The following is a 20,955-nucleotide window of genomic DNA, read 5'->3' on the forward strand; positions in this document are numbered from 1 at the left end:
GCTTATCCGTAATCTTGAAACCAGATAGCTTTGTTTGATGCCGTAGGTACTTGATGACTTGCTAGCAACGGAATCTACAGTTTCACCAATGCAATACGTATGGATACGTAACCGTATTTATGTCTGCACTATAAGAAATTAGGTAAGTAATGTGGTTCTGACAAAACTGTTTCAAATTGCATTCTATTTAGTTAGAAGAATCTTTATCGAAGCAAAGAACAAATTGCTAAAGGGAGAACAATTGTTCTGTTTACACGTTCGGAGAATTTTGACAGTATTTTTAGATATAACTACGTGTGAAAGCGCCTTTAGATTATTGTTCGTCAGAGTTGGATTCCCACCTCCCGCTTTATTTTTACTACTTGTACATTAAAGAAAAATAACTTTTGACGAGAAAATCGAAAAATAAATACAAAAACGATAAAAAAACTTTCATACTTTAAAGTGACTTGTTGTCTTTTAATAATATCAAGTTATTTATAGTTCCATCCATATTTAATTTAATTACTAATTAGGCCTCTGCTTTTAAACACTTTTTTTTAAAGAAATAATGTATGGTAGCAAATATGCTTAGTGTGCCCAGTTGCTGTAATTAGATGTGGTAGTAATAAATGGCAATACTGATAGGACAAGACTACAGACTCGACAAGTGTGTTTCTAGTTTATACATTTGCGCGCGCGCATTCTAGTCTGCTCGTTGATAGCCGCCTGTCCGATTCTAGATAGGGGCTACTGACTACTTAAAATACTAGTCAGTTTACTAAAATGTACACAGGATCTAGTCAGCCATTTCCATCTGTTAAGACAAATCGTAAAACTTCGTTTACATGGTTTATGTTTTTGTTTCAGTAACGATAAATTTGTTTTAATGTTTTTTTTTTAATTTCTTTACAATTCTATTTAATTCTAGTTTAAGTTTAAATTTCATCTGATATTATGTTGCTAATATTTTTTTAAATATGGATTGTTTAACACCAACACGTATTCTTAAACATCTCAACGTTTGTCAATTGTGTTTGTTTCCTTATTTTTGTACAATAAAGTCTTTACGTTCATACTTTACTGCATCTTGTACTACTAATATCAGTTTATTTATTTTTTTACATTTTAATTTTACAATTATAATAACGAGATATTATTTAAATGGAAATTAAGTTATAAATTTAGTTATTAGTTTGTTTTACTTTTAATTATATTTTTAAATTAATTATTTTAATTATTGTGTTCCTAAAAATCCATTTGTACAGAATAAAATTGATATTTGAATGGAAATTGTAATACGTACTGAATTTAGTATTAAAATTAAATAATCTTAACTTCTAGCGAGTCGAATATTTACATAGTTAAAGCCCCTACTTAGCTCTGAAATTCACCCTTTTCTCTACTATTAACTTAACTATTAAACAACCTGTAACATGCGCAGGCGTTAAAAGTCATTACACGTCGTAGTAAAAACCCCACGGGATAGTGGCACACTGGCCTATATCGAGGGGTGAATGCTTCGTGGGCTTAACGGGCTGCATAATTATCGAGAAGTCGTCGAAAGGATAATTGTCTGTATGAAAATTATATTATTAAAATTATACTATAGGGACCAAAACTACGTCTACTAAATGGCATTAGAACAAAATTACTTTATTCATGCGCTCGTAACGATTACCGCGTAAAGAATTAGTAAGCGTATAAATATGTTTATCTCCGTAAAATATGTTCTTTCAGAGAATTTAATACGGTGATATTTTAATCTAGTAACAAGTAACAACATTGATTTTCCAACAACAATATTCACGGATTTATAAAGTTTGTTAAGTCATGTCCGTCCTTTTTGACCTAGGTAATTATAATCTGACGCAGGTTACGCTAGACTAGTTTTTAGTGTTCCTGCATGTGACTAAAAACATCTTCATAGTTAATTACCTACCATAAAAAATTTTCCTCGTCATGTCTACATGGGTAACAAAACAGTTAAAATACACCTTTGATGTTATTCACTTAAAGTCGAGTGTACGTTCATATTAGCCTAATTCAAAATAAACTTAGCGACCTGACTTGTGGTCTTGTGCTAGATCTATCTATCAGGGTAACTTTATAATACAGGCATTTTCGCTATCGCTATCCTGCGCGTTCCCGCTAACTCCCGCCAGTCATTACGGCTAGCTTAGCGGAACGGGTTTTCTTTTTATATACTTTTTTCCATAGATACGTGGAGGCATCCCCGCAACACAATTACTACGGTACTTATAGTAACCACGTGCTTCAATTGCTGTTTGAAAAAAGAGTTTTATTTAAATCCAATCAAGAACAAGAGATGCTTTTCTTTGATGTCTTTATCTCGTGTTTATCTGACCTATTTGTATTGGCATCGCGATGATCATTCATCATGATTACGGACAGAATTGGCTGTTTTTTTAGGATCTATGTATAGACTTACCCTAAAAAAACGGAATCCTTATTGAGTGATTCACGTGCTACTCTGGGGAGGTCCATGTTAATGTCTTACTACTTAGATCTAATAATATCCAGTGTAATTTGTTAATGTGTTCTATCATAATTGGAAATTGGAAATAAATATGAACTATTTACGTCGAAATATCTTAAAATTTATCAGGTTTAAGGAAAAGCGCATGAGGCGTTACCGGTGGGTGGAAAAATTTGAAAAAATTCAGGATTATAGTAAAGTATATCAAACTTACAAGGAAAACTATAACGGTTAAGTTTTTTGAAAATTATTAGTAGTTTAAAAGTAAATAGCAGCCTAAGGTATAAAATTTACCTAAACTTGAAAGATTCCGTATAAAATACGAAAGCATAAGAAAAATATTACTTAATTTTTTCGTAATGGCTACGGAACCCTACTTTGGGCATGTCCAGCACGCTTTTGGCCGGTTTTTTGTCATTATTCAGTTCCTGCTTATTTTTAGCATCAGGTGTTAAATATATCTGTTAAACCACAAACAGTGCCGTATAAATCCTATATTATGTAAACAAAATGTACGGAAATCATTAGAGGTTTTTGCGTGGGCTAAATTCTAGTTAGCGGTTACCGTTAACGCCACCAGCATTACGAAACGTCAACTGTTAAAAATTCAGAAGAAACATCCAAGAGCATTCTTCACAGCTTGTTTCCAAGTCAAATGACTTACTGCGATTCGTAATTGAGTGTTTCTGGTCTTCTATTATTATAAGAACGTAGCAACACTACTTTACATTTTAACCTTCGGCTCGCACTTTGTGTTTTAGGCTAAAGTGTTAAAGTTCAAAATGAAAGATGCATATCCTTTTGCTTCAGTGTTGGGTTTTTGAAGAGACGTTCCTTTTGATGATTGGTCGCGTTCCATTTTTGTGGTAACATGTTTTTGTTGGAGAACTATTTCGAAATTTGAGTATTTTCGCAAGGCGGTTCGAAAATATCGCTTGTTCGCGGTTGATGAGTTGTTTTGCCACTCCATTAGGTTTAAACGTTGATTTATTTGACGTTCCAGCGTTAGTTAGGTATATTGTAAAATTAGAATGCTAAAAAGTGCTACCCGTATGTAAACTTAATGTTAGGTTCATGGACACTTTTGGCACGAAACATCACTATTATTGCCTTATTAGTCGTGACATTTACTAATTTCGAGCCTGCAGCTAGAAAGGCGATAATTTAGGCTCAATATGACGTTATTAGCTACTTCTTTACAGATTTACATTGCCAAATCAAAACAAACTAAATTAAGTTCCAGCCGCAGGGCAATGCGTCCACACGAAAAGTGACCATGCAATTTGTTTGCCGCATACCATATTGAGTAAATGATTAATTATTGATTTAATCGCTACGAGTATACACAGAGAAATTAGGTCATTTTGTTTCGAAACCTTGGCTTTTTTATTTAGTACCTACTTACAAAATTGTTCCTGACTGTAAAAAAATAACAAATTTAGGCTCCTTTTAAGTGGCTCATTGAGTATTAAACCTATATTAGAGATTTCATTCATCTATTCAAAATTTCATTCAATAAACCCAGTTGAAAACAATAAACAAATGTAAAGTGCAGGTTGAAATCAATATTTATTCAGCATTGATTGCAAATCAGTGCCGACCGGCAGCGAATCTGTCTTCATAGATACAATGACCGCCTACGCACCGATAACCGGCCCACTGCGTTACAATATGACAGACAGACACACCATATTTGACTTGAGCTAATAGCGAAAGCTACGGCGGAAGGTTTTGATGAACACTTGTTTTAGCGGGGTCGAATATACTCTGCTCAAAGACATATTTTATCCATGGCACAATTCAATAATTGCAAACAATATTTATTTGATTTTAATTATTTCTGAAAGTTCTAATACTGGCCGATGATATACAGCACAATGTGCCTATTAATTAACCTTAGCTCCTAGAACTAGTCGATCTTAACAGTGTCATTTTAATGAACTAAAAGAATTTCACTGCTCACCCGCGACCAAAGAAATTCTTTTAGTTCATTGATATGGACCTCCGCAAAGTCTGATTCAATAAATTATTTAAAATCGGCATGCGTAGCCGTACAGACACGTTTATATCTTAAGTGTCATTTTTAACCCCCGACGCAAAAGAGGGGTGTTATAAGTTTGACCGCTATGTGTGTTTGTGTGTCTGTATGTCTGTCTGTGGCACCGTATCTCTTAAACAGGTGAACCGATTTGAATGCGGTTTTTTTTTATTTGAAAGCAACGTTTCTAGCGATGGTTCTTAGACGTGTTTTATCAGTTTTTGAGATATTGAACTTTGAAGTGACAAAGTCGGGGTTTTCCAGCTGTTTGTTGATTAGGTTAGTTATAATAAAACTTTTTTCTTTTTTAATAATACGACTACAATACAGCTCTATATAATACAACTCCACCCGTACATTGTCAACTTCTTCGGATGCTTTACTTGACGTTTGTCGACCGTGTTCTACGCCAATGGGCGTACCGGAATTACCGGACGGAATCAAAAACTAAACCATTACATAAGTGCTGGAGTGGTATAACAGTCGTATAAAAGTTGTCGTCTGCCTATCAAGCTGTATAAATATGTTGATTTCCTGGTGCCATTATATGCGTAATGTCAGCAAGTGTGTTATCGAATCGATTGTTTATATGCAGATGTGGCAAAGGGAGTTAAGAGTGTGACATCTGTGTGACATGTATGTCAGAGTTTATAAATAAATAAAACTTATTATACCTTGATAAATTCGTATGTGATGGTAGAACCCTGTCGGTGGGAACCCACCCACCTTGTGGGTGGTCTGTGTGTGGAACCTTTGTCCATCAGTATTATTATTATTATTATTTTTTATCAACTACCATAATTTTTTTTTTTTCATTTATGCTTTCAACATTAGCACCCATCGATTGACAACGGGGTTGTATTAAAGGGGTGTACTGAAAATCAGCGCTGTGTCAGTCAGGGCAGCCTATGGAACCCTAACTCACAGCATACGCTGAGTACATCCCCTTTGCCACAGCAAATGTTAGTGTTTAAGTCTAGTTTTTTAAATTAATTAAGTCTTCGTTTATCTTATCTTTGCTGCCTTTATCAAGATTGTTTGTAATAAGTGCGCGGCCAATGCTGACTGCAGCAGGGTTATATCGAGAGTCACATATACGAACATGTCAAGGTATAATCATTTGATGAAACCAATCTTCACATGCATATTCCTTTCCTGGGAGGACGAAAAAATTAATCAAATTAATACTGATGCTGGTCCACTTCAGAGCTTCTAATTTATGTCCTCAACACAAAAAAAAACTATAGCGTGTTCACAAAAATAATGATACAAAATTAGCAATAAAAATCATCCTAGCTAATTAAAACTAAAAATTAAAGTGCCTCATCAAAATTAACAGAGGAACCGAATAAAATGAAGATTGACCCAGCTAATTATGCTACAGTCAGTAAAACTCGAAGGCGACAACTCTAATTGACTTAGGTGTAGAAAAATAGTGTCAATAGGAGTTAAAACCATGATGATGTCAGATAAGAATAATTACCTAGTAGCTACAGCAATATATTTTTTATGAAATCATAAAGATTTATTAGACATTAAACATAAGTGGTAAAAAAAACATGTCAGAAGGTCATGCACATGAAATGATAAAAAGATTTTTGACTTGTTTAAGAGAAAAATTAACAATTATGATTAGGAATTAATTACCTACAGATTCTCCCGCTTGCTTCACTTCAAAAGTGTGAGATTAATTAGCTGTATATTAATCTGTCTGATTAAAACTATGTAGGTATATAAGAAGGACGATTTCGTGTTATCTTTATTCAGTCCATGACATTTACTAATTAACCTACAAATAAAAAAATGTGTGAACATGAACAGTAATTTTGTGGTCATCGCAGTCTGTCTTTTGCTTGCTCTCGTAGCCTTGGTTTTTGTTTAGGTATATTTACTTGGCTGATTAAATATTGATAGTTTAAAAAAATATTCTCCTTTTTTTTCTAAGTAGGTACCTAAGTATACAAAAAATAAAAGAGGATATTAAAAAAGTATAAGTACTCGAAGTACTCTTACACAACTTAACAGTTGTATAAAACACACTCAACGCACTGGGGCAATCAACTTAGCAGTAACAGTTGAACATCGCGTGTAATAGAAAATACGATTTTGTGTTGCAAAACGTAATTGTGAATACGACGTAAAGTTAGAAGATTTCGTGGAAATGGTGATTGATGAAGTAAATAATAAAGAGTTATGAGTTATATACGGGATCGAATCAGAAATGAGGACATACGCAGAAGAACGAAAGCCACCGACATAGCCAAGCGAATTAGCTCGTGGAAGTGGCAATGGGCAGGCCATAAGCACGGCATATAGCACGGTGTACAAATGGATGTTGGGGCCGAAAAGTTTTCGAAGGGAGACCAGGGATCGGCAAGCGCAGTGCAGTAGGTATGTACACCAACGATATGGACGTATGATCTGGCTTAAGCCGCGGGTGTCGGTGGATGGAAGGCACTTCCAACCGGAGCAAATGGAGGTCTATGGGGGAGGCCAATGGCCAATGACTAGTTGGCGTCCTACGGTGGATATGATGATTTTGATAAGTTATATAAGCACCTATTTTGAGTACTAAGATAGGAATTCCGCTAAAATGTGCATCGAAGCAGTCACGTAGGTACTTGCTAAACGCTGTTCTAGTCCAGACGCAGTTAGAGTTACCGCAAATGGCCTGGTCATCTTAATCTTAGATGCAAGACACAGCTAGTGCAGCCCAAGTATTGAGAATTAAGCGACGAGAAACGTTTATTTTTAAAACATAATTGAAAGCATCTCTTCCAGACATCAATTAAGTACAGAAATCCAAAATCATTTAAGTAGGTGGCGAAAACAAATAGACAGTTCCGTTATCGTTCAGATGAAGACAGAAATTTCAAAATATATACAATGTCGACTTACAAAAATTTTAAAAAATAACAAAAATGTTAGACAAATACACAGTCAGACAAATAAATTGCTCCGCATCATACCAGGTGCAAAGGTGCCCAATACTCTTGCCGCGTTGCCGCGTTGAACAGCGATGGACAACCTTTGCACCAGAAAATTATAACTCTTTAAAATACGGTATTTATGCAGTACTTACTCAATAGCCAAAGCAGTGTCTGAAGCATCCACAGTTTATCAATGCTCGTTTTTTAATAGTGGCACGTTTATTCGAATAATAAATTCACAATATTAACCTCCTGGGTCCCCGGTCGTCACTTGAGGACATAAAAAAAAAAACTTTACTTGATTGATGTTCGGTTCAAATTGTGAAAACAGAAATTTTACGTCGGACCTCAGGAGGCTATAAGGAAAAAACACCAAAAACTACTTCACATCCATCTAAACACACTGCACTATATTCTGAGTGTAAATTAAATATCACGTAATGATCGATGACCGGTCTTAGCTGACTTCTCAATTGTTTTAAAAGTTTGGTTAAGTACTTACCTCAATATAACTGCGTCACTGGGCCAAAGCGTGACAAGCTCAAAATAGGTTATTAATATGTTTTTAAATATACCAGTCATTTAAATATATCATTATTAATTGAGGATCTTAGATTGGCCGCATCATATAGATATGGCCGCATATTGTAGATAGCGAAAAAATTCAAATCAAACTTTTAATACACAAATGTATTGCTCCGGCTTTCTCAGCCTGCATAACATTTTTAATGCAGAATTAACATTGATAGTACCTACCTACATAAAAATACCATTTATAAGATATTAAGAAATAAATAGTTTTGCCTGGCAAAGCCAATAAGTCAAAGTGACATATTAAAATAAATAAACGTTACGATAATTAACAAGAAGCTATTTAGGCAAGACATGGTGGGATAAGTAGCAGAAAGTATTTATCCTCTTTTTTATTGCTACTGCTTTTGAAAAAAAGATAAGGTTTCTTTCCTTGATCACGTGAACTTGGAAACATATTTTTTTATCGCTCGAAGGAATCGCAAGCCCGAATATTTATTATGGAGTAGAACTTAATGGTGCCTCCAGGTATCCCTAAGAAACAAGTTATTGAGCGACAGCCAGACGGATAGACTACAGAGTGATCCTGTAAGGGCTCTTTTTCCTTTTGACTTATGGAACCCTAAAAATGCAGCCAGTATTACCTTTCGCTTCTAAATTACGACTGAGCACATCGCAAGGCCATAAAGACACGTAGCGGGCACACGTCTCCTGTAACGGTACTCTTACACAAATAAATCAACGGTTTGAGGACCTGTTGAACTCCAATGATTCGTCATTACATAAGGGTCAGAGTTGTTAATGGCATGTTGGAACCCACAGCCAAATGCCGTTTTTGGCAGGCATTGGCTTGTTTGTGTGGCATTTTAATGTTTAAGTTTCAAATTATTTGACTGCACAATTTATTCTAAGTGGTTCCTAAATCCTCACATCGAAGGTACGTAACATAAATTTTTGAAAAAAAGATTTTATTAAATATCGAATAACATTGGATGTGTTATGAAAATGAATACGTATTTTTTTTACGAAACACGACAAGTACGTTCTACCTAATACTTTACCCAACTCATTTCCGCTCGCATAAATGCATTTCTACGGAAGGTTACGCCATAAGTGGTCTAAATGTGAAATCATTCATTGGAACCCCAAAAACATTGCATTTGCCATTGAGACCTATCCATAACTCACTTACGTAAACACTACTTCATCAAATCTAAAAAAATACAAAGCTAGTGAAATGTAATGTACAGATAACAATGCAATTTTCTTTAAAGATTTGCTTGATGTTTTGTACTAAATCAAATAAAATACATATTCTGACAAATTTGGGAATAAATGTATCAGGCACGTTATTTTATCCTGGTAGTACGAAAAAATAGAGATTGCTGTCAACAAACTACTGGGATATACAATGAAAACAACAGATATAAACATGGATAGACATCACATAAACTCTAAGTACCATTTAATAAAGTATAGGTATGTATCATAAATTAGTACCTAAACATATAAACCAGGATAAAACGTGGTCTCTGTAACCAAAGAGATGGTAAGCTAACGGTATAGCTACTGTCATGATTTTATGCGTGTGGTATTAAGGTTACGTTATCACAGTACGGAATCGGATCAGATTTCGTGGTTTGCAAATTGTATGCCGTTATCCTTGTTGTGTAGAATGATAATTATGTGGACATGACGTATTTTAAGCGATTATTTATCGCTGGATCTTTTGTTGGTCTAGCCGGCTACATGTTGCGGTCTTGCGGTTTGATTTACAAGTGCTTTTTTGGCGTGAGGAAAATTTGTGAGTAGTATGATACGTATGGGATGTGTGATACAACATAATAACACTTTATTCATGGAAGCAATACAGAAAACAGGAGCAAGAGAGAAAATTTACATGGTAAACAATATCCTGATATTGTTTTTCACCTACATCTTCCTAGAGATATCTATTTTTTTACTTATTCTTTTTGTATTTACATTACTATTATTGTTAAATAAGAGACAGTAATAAACAGCAGAAACGTGCCAATGGTGTGGTGTGAAAAATTTCAATCGATAACCCGGAGCAAAAAAGACGCAGTCCCTTCTTTGAAGCGAGTAAAGAAAAGTCGAATGAGAGCTGTAACGAATAGTGAAAAATTTGAAAATCCGGAACCATACAGAAGTAGTATCGTCCTAGTAATTAAAAAAGAGCCAAATTTTTAACTGCTCCGAAGCAGATAAAAAGGCATCATGGAAGGCTTGAAAGGATGTTTTTATCAAGACAAACAAAGATAGATAAATAGTGATTGAAATTATTTTCAGAATTATATTTTTTTTAAGACAAGACCAATAAATTATGTTTATAAATTGCCGTGAGCGAAATATTGTGGAAATTAAACGAAGTGAAAACTGCATTCAATTCGGGCTTCGGAATCTTAAGAATCCGTCTCAAGGTGATCGTGTAGGCCGCAGTGCATCTAAAGATCGGCGTGGCACGGGCTGGGCGTGTGATATTAAGTTTCGCAACGCTATAGTCTACCAAATTCCTGTGGACGATCAATCGATTCATAGTTTGATTCTAGATTGCAGGTGTCAAAATTTATGTTTGGGACATTTAGCCTTCAGGCGTTACTTTACACAGCTCCGTATTAATGAACTACCTACATTTTACGCGTGCCTCTGCGCTGCGTTGGAGCGGAGAAACGAGAAAAAAATACTATAGTTCATAAGATAGTGATAACCGAATTTTTCACAGACGGAGTCGTGGGCAACAGCCAGTATTTTAAATACTTTGGTGTAAAGCAAAACAGTCTTACTGCCTCTTAGAGTTAAAATCTGTGGGCGACGCAAAAGGCGTTGACAGACTGTGCCTCTACATGGTATCCAGTCCACTATACAATTAAAAGTTTCTGACTAAAATGGGCATATGATACTGGCCACGCTTTTTTAAAAGAACACGCCCGTGAGAATATGGCTACAGATTTGTGTGTATTCAGAACGGATGGCAATAATTAAATATGTTTAATTGTAGCTTTATTGACAGTTATTTAAAAATCGCTATCTGTGGTTAATGGTGTAGAAAAAAACAAGAAAAAAATATATTACATCTAGCTATTGCCAGTTACTTTGCGTTTGGTTCTTAGTCTGCTAATTTTTCTTTCATATTATCATAACAACATAGTTTATAAACTACTGCTTCTTCATAAATACTTGTCAACTTATTAGTAATCATCTGTCACCTTGCCATTTGCTTTTGCCAATTATAGTCAAAATATATTTTTCTTGTAAATAAAAGAGGTAAGTTTCACATTAAAATTAACGTTGCGTCCTACAGTTTTATTATCATTGTTTATGCTTACAAATAGTAAAAACTGTCATTATTCATTCGGACTCTCGGTGAAAAAGGTTGAATCTCGATTTTTTTTTGGTAGAGGGAGCTCAGGCTGGAGGGAACTCAGTTTAATAGTGTCAAGATAAATAGGACTGACGAACTTAAACCTTATTGCCTAATGAACTGGAATCAGAATCGTTTTTACCACTTCTTTCTGTCATGCGGTGTAGGACGAGGCTAGAAAGAGATTGTGAATGCGTTCGCAAACGTCAGCGCTTTAAACAATACGACCACTGGCCCTCACAAAGTCCAAAACTCGAACTTCGTATGTTGCCGTCCCGCTGACGCTTATGTCATTTAATTTGCGAGTTTCGTAGTATCCCCTCTGGTTTAACGACTAAGGGGCTGTTTCACCACTCACTGATATATATTATTTGACGGATAAATGTGATGCCGTCTCCGTCTATTCGAACAAAATAAACAGAGACGGCATCACATTTATCCGTCAAATAAATTTAATCAATGGATGGTGAAACAGGGGGTTATCCAACCCGCTATAGACAATATTCCAGCATGTGTCAACAGGGGCTGACTTAGGCACTTGTCCCACCGCCGACGATGAGCGAGAAGCGAGCAGAGCGAGTAACTAGAAACGAGTGGGCGAGCAGTGAAAAGCGAGTGTTCAAGCACGACGGGCGATTACTCGCTCCACTCGCTCGAGCCGGGCGGCCGCCAAGCTAACAGCGCTGAGCGAGTATCGCTGAGCTAGTTTTATAGCTCAGCGAGTCTTATAGCTCTTGTCGCTGTGACAAATGATGTAAGAGCGAGTTCTCGCCGGCAGTGTGAACCGCCAGCGATCAACTATTAATATATGTGTCTCTTTTACTCACACAGGATCTTATATCTTTTGTATGTTTCTTGAGCGAGAAAATAGTTGATAGCCAATCGTTTCCTCGCCGGCGGTGAGACAACTGCCTGAAAACCAGCGCTGGCAGCTTCCGCGTAAGCGCAGCATTAGCTGAGTTTGCTCCTTTTGCCGCAGGACATGCTTTATTATATTTTGCAATCACTGAAACCTATATTCAACTCTATAACAAGCGACTTCCAATGCTACAGAAGTAAATAATTTACCCGCAAAGTGAAACTCTGGCTGTATCCGCCTCCGTACTGCATACCAGCGAACATCGCTCACTGCCTTGATCATAAATAAACTATTTAAATTATTTACTTTATTTTGACTAACTTCAATAAAACAAAGTACAAGGTTCTCAATTCATCTGTAGGTACCATCAGCCAAATATATGGTCTACCACCTCAGAGTTGATAATCGCTTGCATGTCATAAAACAATAATGCCAATGGACGTGTCTGTCAACTTGAAAGTTCGACTTTAGCGACGTATTCATTTGATAGGAACTTGTTTAAAAATTGATAGACCACTAATTTGGCTGATGGTACCATATCGCGAACCGTAGTCTCGCCACTCGCTACTATTCATAATTTAGCCGAGTTACACAAACTCCAATAATTATTCGTTATAGACTTTTATATTCTTTAAGAACGGATTAATGTTTATAACGAATAATTATTGGAGTAGACACATTAACTTATATGTGAAGAAGTGTTCTATCAGACCACATTTTTAATTTTCATTCAATTTTTATGGAATAATCGAGAAAAACTAACAAAAATGCAACGTTGCCAGCTCAGCAGGTATAAACGCTCTTAAGAACATTTTAGCGTTGACAGCATTAATTTTTTTGGTGAAATTAATATGGCAATCTAAGTAGATAGTAGAATGAAAATCTGCGTTATTATAAAAGTAAACAGTGTGACAGATTAATGTGATGCCGTCTCTGTTCATTTGGACAAAACTAACAGAGACGGCATCACGGATATCTGTCATGTATGTACAAGTTTTCAATGTGTGGTGCAACAGGCCCTGAGTTTCCTAACATAAATGCCAATAAGATCGAAAGTGTGATAAAGATCGACATTAACCAGTACTTCATATTCACAGCTGGATGCATGCAAGTAAGTAATTGCCTAGTGAGCTAATTACACCATTAACCACCATGTAGCCATTAAGCTACATACACTCATTTAACACACACAAACAACATTACTGAGTAAATGATACAGTGATTAAAGTACTCGCATGAGAATTATATCTTTATGATGAAGGACACATTTTACTGTGAGTTCGTCATTCATACTTCTATTGTGTGTAACTTAGTTTGATGTTTGTTTCAAACACTGTCAAGCTTAAGTACATCAAGTAACATAGCTACCGCTGCTTGAGACTTTAATTATAGTAAAACTAGCTTTTGCCCGCGGCTTCGCCCGCGTGGTATTCGGTTATCGCGCGCTGTTCCCTCGGGAACTGTGCATTTTTCTGGGATAAAAAGTAGACATAAACTATATCTATGCCAAAAACCACGTCCATCCGTCGCTCCGTTACGGCGTGAAAGACGAACAAACACACAAACATACAAGCACACTTTCGCATTTATAATATTAGTATGGAAAGCAACGTAACTGTTTGTTGGAGTATGAGTATAGGTAGGTACTCTATGCAACTACTTTGCCAGTTTGAAAAATTGATTCGGTAATAAACAGAACGCTACACTATTCCTGATTAATGTAGGTTATTTTTATCCCAGAAAAGTATAAATTTCTCGCGGCACGCAGACAAAGTAGCAAGTAGCAAGTAGTAGTATTGACTGCTGTCAATAGCATAGCTTATTAGACAAAAATAAAAAAAAATACTACTGATACCAAGTAACGTCAAAGTCAATAGCTGTCACTTTGTTTTCTGCCTATTTGAACCAAGAAAACACTAAGCCAGGATCGTATCATCACAAACGTGATCTTGAGGCAATAAATCTATTCAGCACGCGCTCTGAGCGACGTCTCAATTGATAAAATGATCAGCGATGGCCGATCAACGGCTCGAGCCAGCTACTTACCCTGCCGCTGTTTATCACAATTGAAGTAGCTACATATTACTACGTTTTCTAACTTTAAATAAATTTATATACCAGTAACCTACAATTATATTAAAAAAAAATTGGTTTTGAACAGTGCAGTCAAATATTGTTACTTTTCTACTAATAATGCCTTTAGATGAAAACTAGGTACTAAAAAAAAAAAACTGTATTTTCTTCATTTTTTGTCAAGGTATCCCTAGAATAAGTGAACGTATTCAAAAATTGTATTGCTTGTAAAAAACTGCATATAAAAGGCTGATTTTTTTTCACCGGGAAAGTGCAAATTTGTTGCGATAATGTCTCGATTACTTTGAGTGTTTGTTTGATAGTACGTAAGGGGGTATTATCTGGAACGCATAAACCGTTTTTTTTTACTTTTTCAACTCCTAGAAAGCTACAATGGTTGATACTGAATAATCCTTCATAATCTTATTAAAAATCAGGGGATTTACCAAATATTGTGCGGGTAGTTTTGTCAACCGTTAAACAAGTTGTTATAAAAGAGATAAAAATATTCATCGCTTAAGTATGATTTTTCTGCACAGAAAACTTAGCAACTGTTTAAAAAAGTGAAGGTTAAAAAATCAAAGTACCGAGCTCGAAGGCATTGTGCATTTGTACCTAACCTGTACGCAAGGACGTTACAACTTTGTTTCAAAGATGCGTTTCGATCACAAAGTGATATAAAAACACCCACATATCCTTTCCATTGCAAGGGCATTCTTGTTACAGACTTTATAGATAACATACCTTGGAGTGGATATGGACTTGGTCCGAGACATACTCATACTATGCTTCCTTACGAACTTCAATAGTCTATGGTTCTTCAAATCCATCTTGCACACAGTATCACTGAAGAACAATAGAAAACTACACACTCTCGTATCTACACACACACGACCATTCACTATCCACTTACATCGCCAACTAGTATTAATTAGAGCTATCGCAAACTAATTAACATAAGAATTTCAGGTTTTAGCCTTAAACCAAAACCGTTGTAATCACACTGTAACGTTATTCGTATCTCGGTCTAACTGGCGGCTTACAGTAAAGGAGTGAAAGGGAGCTCAACTTTGCACTGTCGAAATCCGTTTGTAACGATGTTGTAAACGCTTCTGTTGAAGTTTAGTGAATTGTTTATTAAGCGCGATTATAATTACACTCGCATCAATATTGATGACAGGTGGGAATCTGGTTGAGCTACAGTCAAGGGCAAAGATATCGACACGGCAAAGTCTCAAAAATATGTATACACGACTTTATGCACTTAACGTGGGATACATATTTTTGCAACTTTGGCCGTGTCGATATCTTTGCCCTTGACTGTACCTAAATTATTTCTATAAATAAAAGATCTTTAACTTTTTCGTGTCACTAAAAAGCGGCGTGGATATTTAGGTACTAGCGGTTTTAAAAAAAATTAATGCTAAAAATAATAAATTTATAATGATGACAATTTGATTGGTTTACCGCACTTATTAATTAACTGATATAATAAAACAAACACTAGCGACTAATCTATTGTAATATCAGAAGAATTGATGTGGTGAATAATGTTTTTCCATCGTATTTTGTCGGAAAAGTTCGTATTTATCTTTCCAACTAGCTTACTGATCGTATTTTTATTTCAATTCCAAATTTTTGTTACTTTTACGGTCATCCTAGAGTATTTTGCCCAGCAGTGCGAAAGTTTGTGAGCTCCTTCACGCTGAAACAGCTTGACGGATTTGGATGAAATTTGGTATGTAGATAAGATAGCTGGAAATCTGGAATAAAACATAGGCTACTTTTTAATCCGATATTTCCACGGGATAGGGATAAAATCTCGAAATAACTACCGATGGGCTTAGAGCCATGTAATTTGATAGCATTGTTTTTAATGTAACCGATTTAATTTTCAGGAATTACCATGGCAATTTTTAAAAATCCCTAAATTTCAATTGAGCTACTGGATCTTATGATTAACGTGTGCGGTGCGAAGCCACGGGTAAACACTAGACAATAATAAATTTACGGTCATCCCGTTAAACCCATATCGAAAATACAAACTGAAATATAGATGCACAGAAAAACCAGAAAAATAAGACCAGCGCTGGGAATCGCACCCAGGTCCTCGGCATTCCGTGCCGCGTGCTATACCGCTACACCACCGCTGAACTATAATTTCAGTTTGTATTTTCGATATAGCTTACTGATGTTTACTGAATCTTTCCGACAAAATACGATGAAAAAAAAACATTATTCAATACATCTTTTTGTAGGCGATTATCTCTGAAAATACACACCCGATTTCAAAAATTCTTTCAACGGTTGAGAGCTATAACATTCGAGGCTAACATACGCTGCTATTTTATCCCTAGAAAATATAAAGATCCCCGGGGGAACAAATGAAATTCCAGAAGACATCTGGTGTGTGCAATGTGAACCCTGTCCTGCATGTCTGTCTGTCTGTGGCACCGTAGCTCTTAAACGGGTGGAATGATTTGAACACGGTTTTTTTTATTTAAAAGCAGGTTTCATCAAAATCGGTTCCACTGTTTTTAAGATATTGAACTTTGAAGTGACAAAGTCGGGGGTTTTCCAAGTTTTTGTTGGATTGGTTATATCTCTAGAAAATATAAAGCTCCCGCGGAAACAAATGAAATTCCAGAAGACATCTGGAACTTTGCAATTTGAACCCTATCCTAAAGCATAAACTAAGCCTTATTACCAACTAAATGCAAAAGACAGTGTGTTCCATATAAGTTATTTTCTCATCCTTAAACTGAACGTCAAAGCCTTTGAAACCCACATATAGCCCACAGCGTGAAGGCGCTATTCACTGTCTAATTGTGAACTAGGAAACGTCGCCCGTATTCAAATTCACAGGCTCGAAAATGGGAGTTAGTGCTCGATTCACGTTGTAGATTAGAGGCGGTGCCTTCAGAACATCCAAAACTCGTGCACCACTTCATAATGGCCGCGTAAATAGGATATTCAGACTGTCAGGGTTTAGATGAATGGTTTTTGAGCGTGGCAGACGCCCAGATAGCGTAGTGTCATCTGATTACAAAGCTTGAAGTCCCGGGTTTGGTTCCCGGTTGCAAAATGCTTGACCTTGCGCCTTGAATGTTTAAAATTTATTAAATCTATATAAGTATTTATGTTTATTCGTTGCTTAGTACAGGCATTGCTTAGTTTGGGACTAGGTCAATAAGGGTTTTTGGACATACGAAATATCACAAGATGGCCAGATGCGTCTTTATCTATAGTGCAGGGTGTGCGTTGCACACGGGCGCAGCGGTATTAGGGGCGCCGGACGCGGCACTTTGTACCTATTCCATTTTGACCGCGCTCTTCCTAGATGGCACTAAAATAATAATTGCACACTGGTGCTACATGGGCTAAAGACGCCGCTGAAGATGGCGTGTATCATGAGCTCCGTTTGACGTTACAGTCTTGCTTGTGATTGGCTCGTTCAGTTATATAATTATAATTAATCACAAACGAGACAAAAATGTCAAAGTTGTCATACAGACTGCACGATACCAGTGCCAACTAGCTAAGATAAGATATATTTTTTATTATTTTATATAAATGTTTTATAGAGGCCTGCTCCTTTATTAAAATTTAGTATACCTATCAAGTTACACAATGCCTTTGTTTATCTATTAAGGCAAAATTAAGAAGTAACTATCACTCGTCGTTTTAGAAGCAGTTTTGGAAATTTTCAAAGAAATTATTGACTACCGTCAACAGCAGTTCAATCCGGCTTATCAAGTTATCACTTATCACATTGCAAATGAGATTGACCGAGTATTTATCTATAGATTGCGGGGTTACCGAACTAATTATGATGCTATGGATTATTCGAATCACGCAATGTATTGGTACTGGAATGATTTACTCGCAACGCGAAAACTCCGATTTATACCTACATGCTAAGATCTAATTATATTTATCTCATTATGAATAATTATTTTTCTATACGGCCAGCAGCTTTGCGTACTAATGTATTGCATAAAGAAGACAATTAAATGTCTGTATTAGAGGCATTCCATTTCAATTAAGTCTTAGATATTGCATTTAAAGACTAGCAATATTACATTACACAGTATTCTCTAGACTGTTGCCTCAAACTTTACGTTATGCCATTTTGTTTCATCAATGCTATTACGTCAAGCCAGACGTCTATTTTACATTTGACCAATGTCAAAATAATAGGAAACGTCGGTTTAGATATTTAATTGTCCTCGCTTTTCGGTTCCCATAACTGCAGATTAATTGTTGTGCCTGAAGCAATGATGATTCACGACGTGATCTTCAATTAATATTTTTTGATTAATAACCCTTTGTTGTTATCGTTGATTACTGGCATAATTGATATTTATATTATCACTAGGCTTTACCTGCGGCTTTACTCTCGCTAATTATAAGGAACCAGTTTGATAGAAATTTTATGAATTTATTAAATTGAAACCTAAAATTGTGGGAATTACGGATAGAAAGTATAGTATATGCTATTCTAGAGATCCAGCTATTTGTTGACCAAATTTTATACAAGTAAAGGGTGTCTTTCTGAGAGAAAGCCTGTGCCCTGCAATGAGACGTAATATTGGCCGAGATGAAGACTTCTTCTCACACACCAACTTTTTGTAAATACGCTCGTAACGTCTCATACCATGTTCTATAACTTTGAGTGATTATGCCTACTGCACTAATATTTTTGAAAATTATGTCACCGAACCAATTCTCTCATTTCCTGTCCACACCTAAAACGCTCACGCCGACTGTTCCATATTACGTAACACAAACCATACAAACGGACAGTCAGCACCGTTATTACTAGACCGTGATATGCATACTAAATAGTACCAATCAATAGGTTATACGCACTGTCTGTAACGGTTTCGGTTTTTTGACTGAGCGTTATTTTTACCATGGTACTAGGAATCCAGGGGTTAGTGTAATTTTTTATATTGTGTTATACAATTCCCTTTTCCTTGTTTTTTAAATATCAATTTCCGCATTTTTCCAGCCTATGAATGCCCAATAGCTGGGCTTAGCCTCTTAAAATGAGTTTGCAAACGTTGTAAATTTTTGTATACTTTTGGATATGCCAAAAAAATATATACTTCTTTTGATTTACGCCTAAATATCCGGTGACCACGATATTCACAAAAGGGTTTGAAATTCGGAAGCAACGGAGGAGATGAGATGAATTGATAATTGGCGTCCAAATTTATTCTATAATGATTTGATATACCTTGATGATGTCTCACAAGAGCTTAAAGCATTGAGTTTATAAATTTAAACGTAATTTCACAATTAATTTTTTTCTTATTGACTAACACTATAAAGTGACTTGTCATTCAGATATTTACTATGGGAACAGTAACGCGGAATGCAAGTAATGTAATGTGTGACGTTCCATATGCGGTACATACTGATGACAGGAGCTACTAGCTACTGTACTCATAGATCAAAGTCTACAAGGGTGACAAATATATACTCAATGATTATTCACGGAAAAATATGGATAGTCATAGAGATTATGTCATATATTATTTTTCTATCAGCGGTAGATAAACAGACACAAAAGATATCCCTAACCATGCAACATTTTAGTGACATTTGCAAAGTTAAGAAGTATTTTTCTGATCAAGAGATTTTAAATAGGTGCCGAATTCATTGATTTAGGCGTAACTTTGCAAAATTCATATTAAATGAAATTTCTAGTTACAAAGTATTAGCTTGCTACTTCGATACCAATAAGTATTATTTAATTTATAAAGAGTTAGAAGCAACACCACCAAAACGAACTTCTAAAAAATTAACTAACCTAATAAGTGATCTGAGCGTAATAAGTACCGGCGTGGCATCTTTTGTACGTTATGTGCACTTAGCAATAACCTCGCATTTCTCGGCATTATTGTAAACTAGTTGTAAACCAACAATATTATTATGTTGTACTTAGCCTAATCGACATAGCAAACAATCGTGCACGCAAACATTCGCCATTACTATGTTCCAGATGCATGGCTTAGATGCGTGAACTGAGCCAGAATTGTTAGCACATGTAACTGATATCTTTAGATCATGCCTTATGACCTGACTTATACAATACTGGCACTACATTGCATTTGTAAGATGAAACTATTGAAATTACATTATGAAGAATTTTTAGAAAAGATTTTTTAAATGAGTTGACGAGTGATAAACCCGAGCCGCAAGGACACGACGACGACATGTACGTCATACGACGTTTTTCAATACATTTGTGAGAAAATAGGCAATAAATAACACAAAATTGAAAAATAAAAACGAAACAATGCAAAGTTTTACAAAAATGGCACGACCGTAATGCGCATGCGTAAATTTTGTTCTTAATTCGGTTAGCTAAAATTATCAGGCAAAGGTTCGACGCGTTCAGCCACTGCGATTTTTTCAAATAAATAAAAGGTGGAAATCATACAAATCTAAGGTAATTAAATTACAGTTTCTAAACAATTTTTCAAATTCATTACTTAGTATTGTATATTTATACATTTTTCTACGTATAAGTCGATATTTTTTATTTCTGTCATTTAAAACCACATTTGACACCATCGACAAAATACGACATAAAAACATTATCGATTAAAGCACGATCGGGAGATCGCATCGTAAATCGTTGCGTGAGTGATA

The 20,955-nt window shown here is 35.7% G+C and overlaps 1 protein-coding gene across 1 annotated transcript in view; it reads right to left on the minus strand.

Moving 5' to 3' along the window:
- The window catches only part of LOC141438397 (uncharacterized), a gene marked incomplete in the record, with an annotated part of 108,557 nt that extends 93,259 nt beyond the window's left edge, over positions 1-15,298 (minus strand). Inside the window, 1 exon segment of the mRNA XM_074102258.1 lies at positions 15,037-15,298. Within this exon segment, the coding sequence (XP_073958359.1) occupies positions 15,037-15,122 (86 nt within the window).
- Between the last annotated feature and the right edge of the window lie 5,657 nt (positions 15,299-20,955).

Source organism: Choristoneura fumiferana, chromosome 18 (genome assembly GCF_025370935.1).
Source record: "Choristoneura fumiferana chromosome 18, NRCan_CFum_1, whole genome shotgun sequence".
Lineage (NCBI taxonomy): Eukaryota > Metazoa > Arthropoda > Insecta > Lepidoptera > Tortricidae > Choristoneura > Choristoneura fumiferana.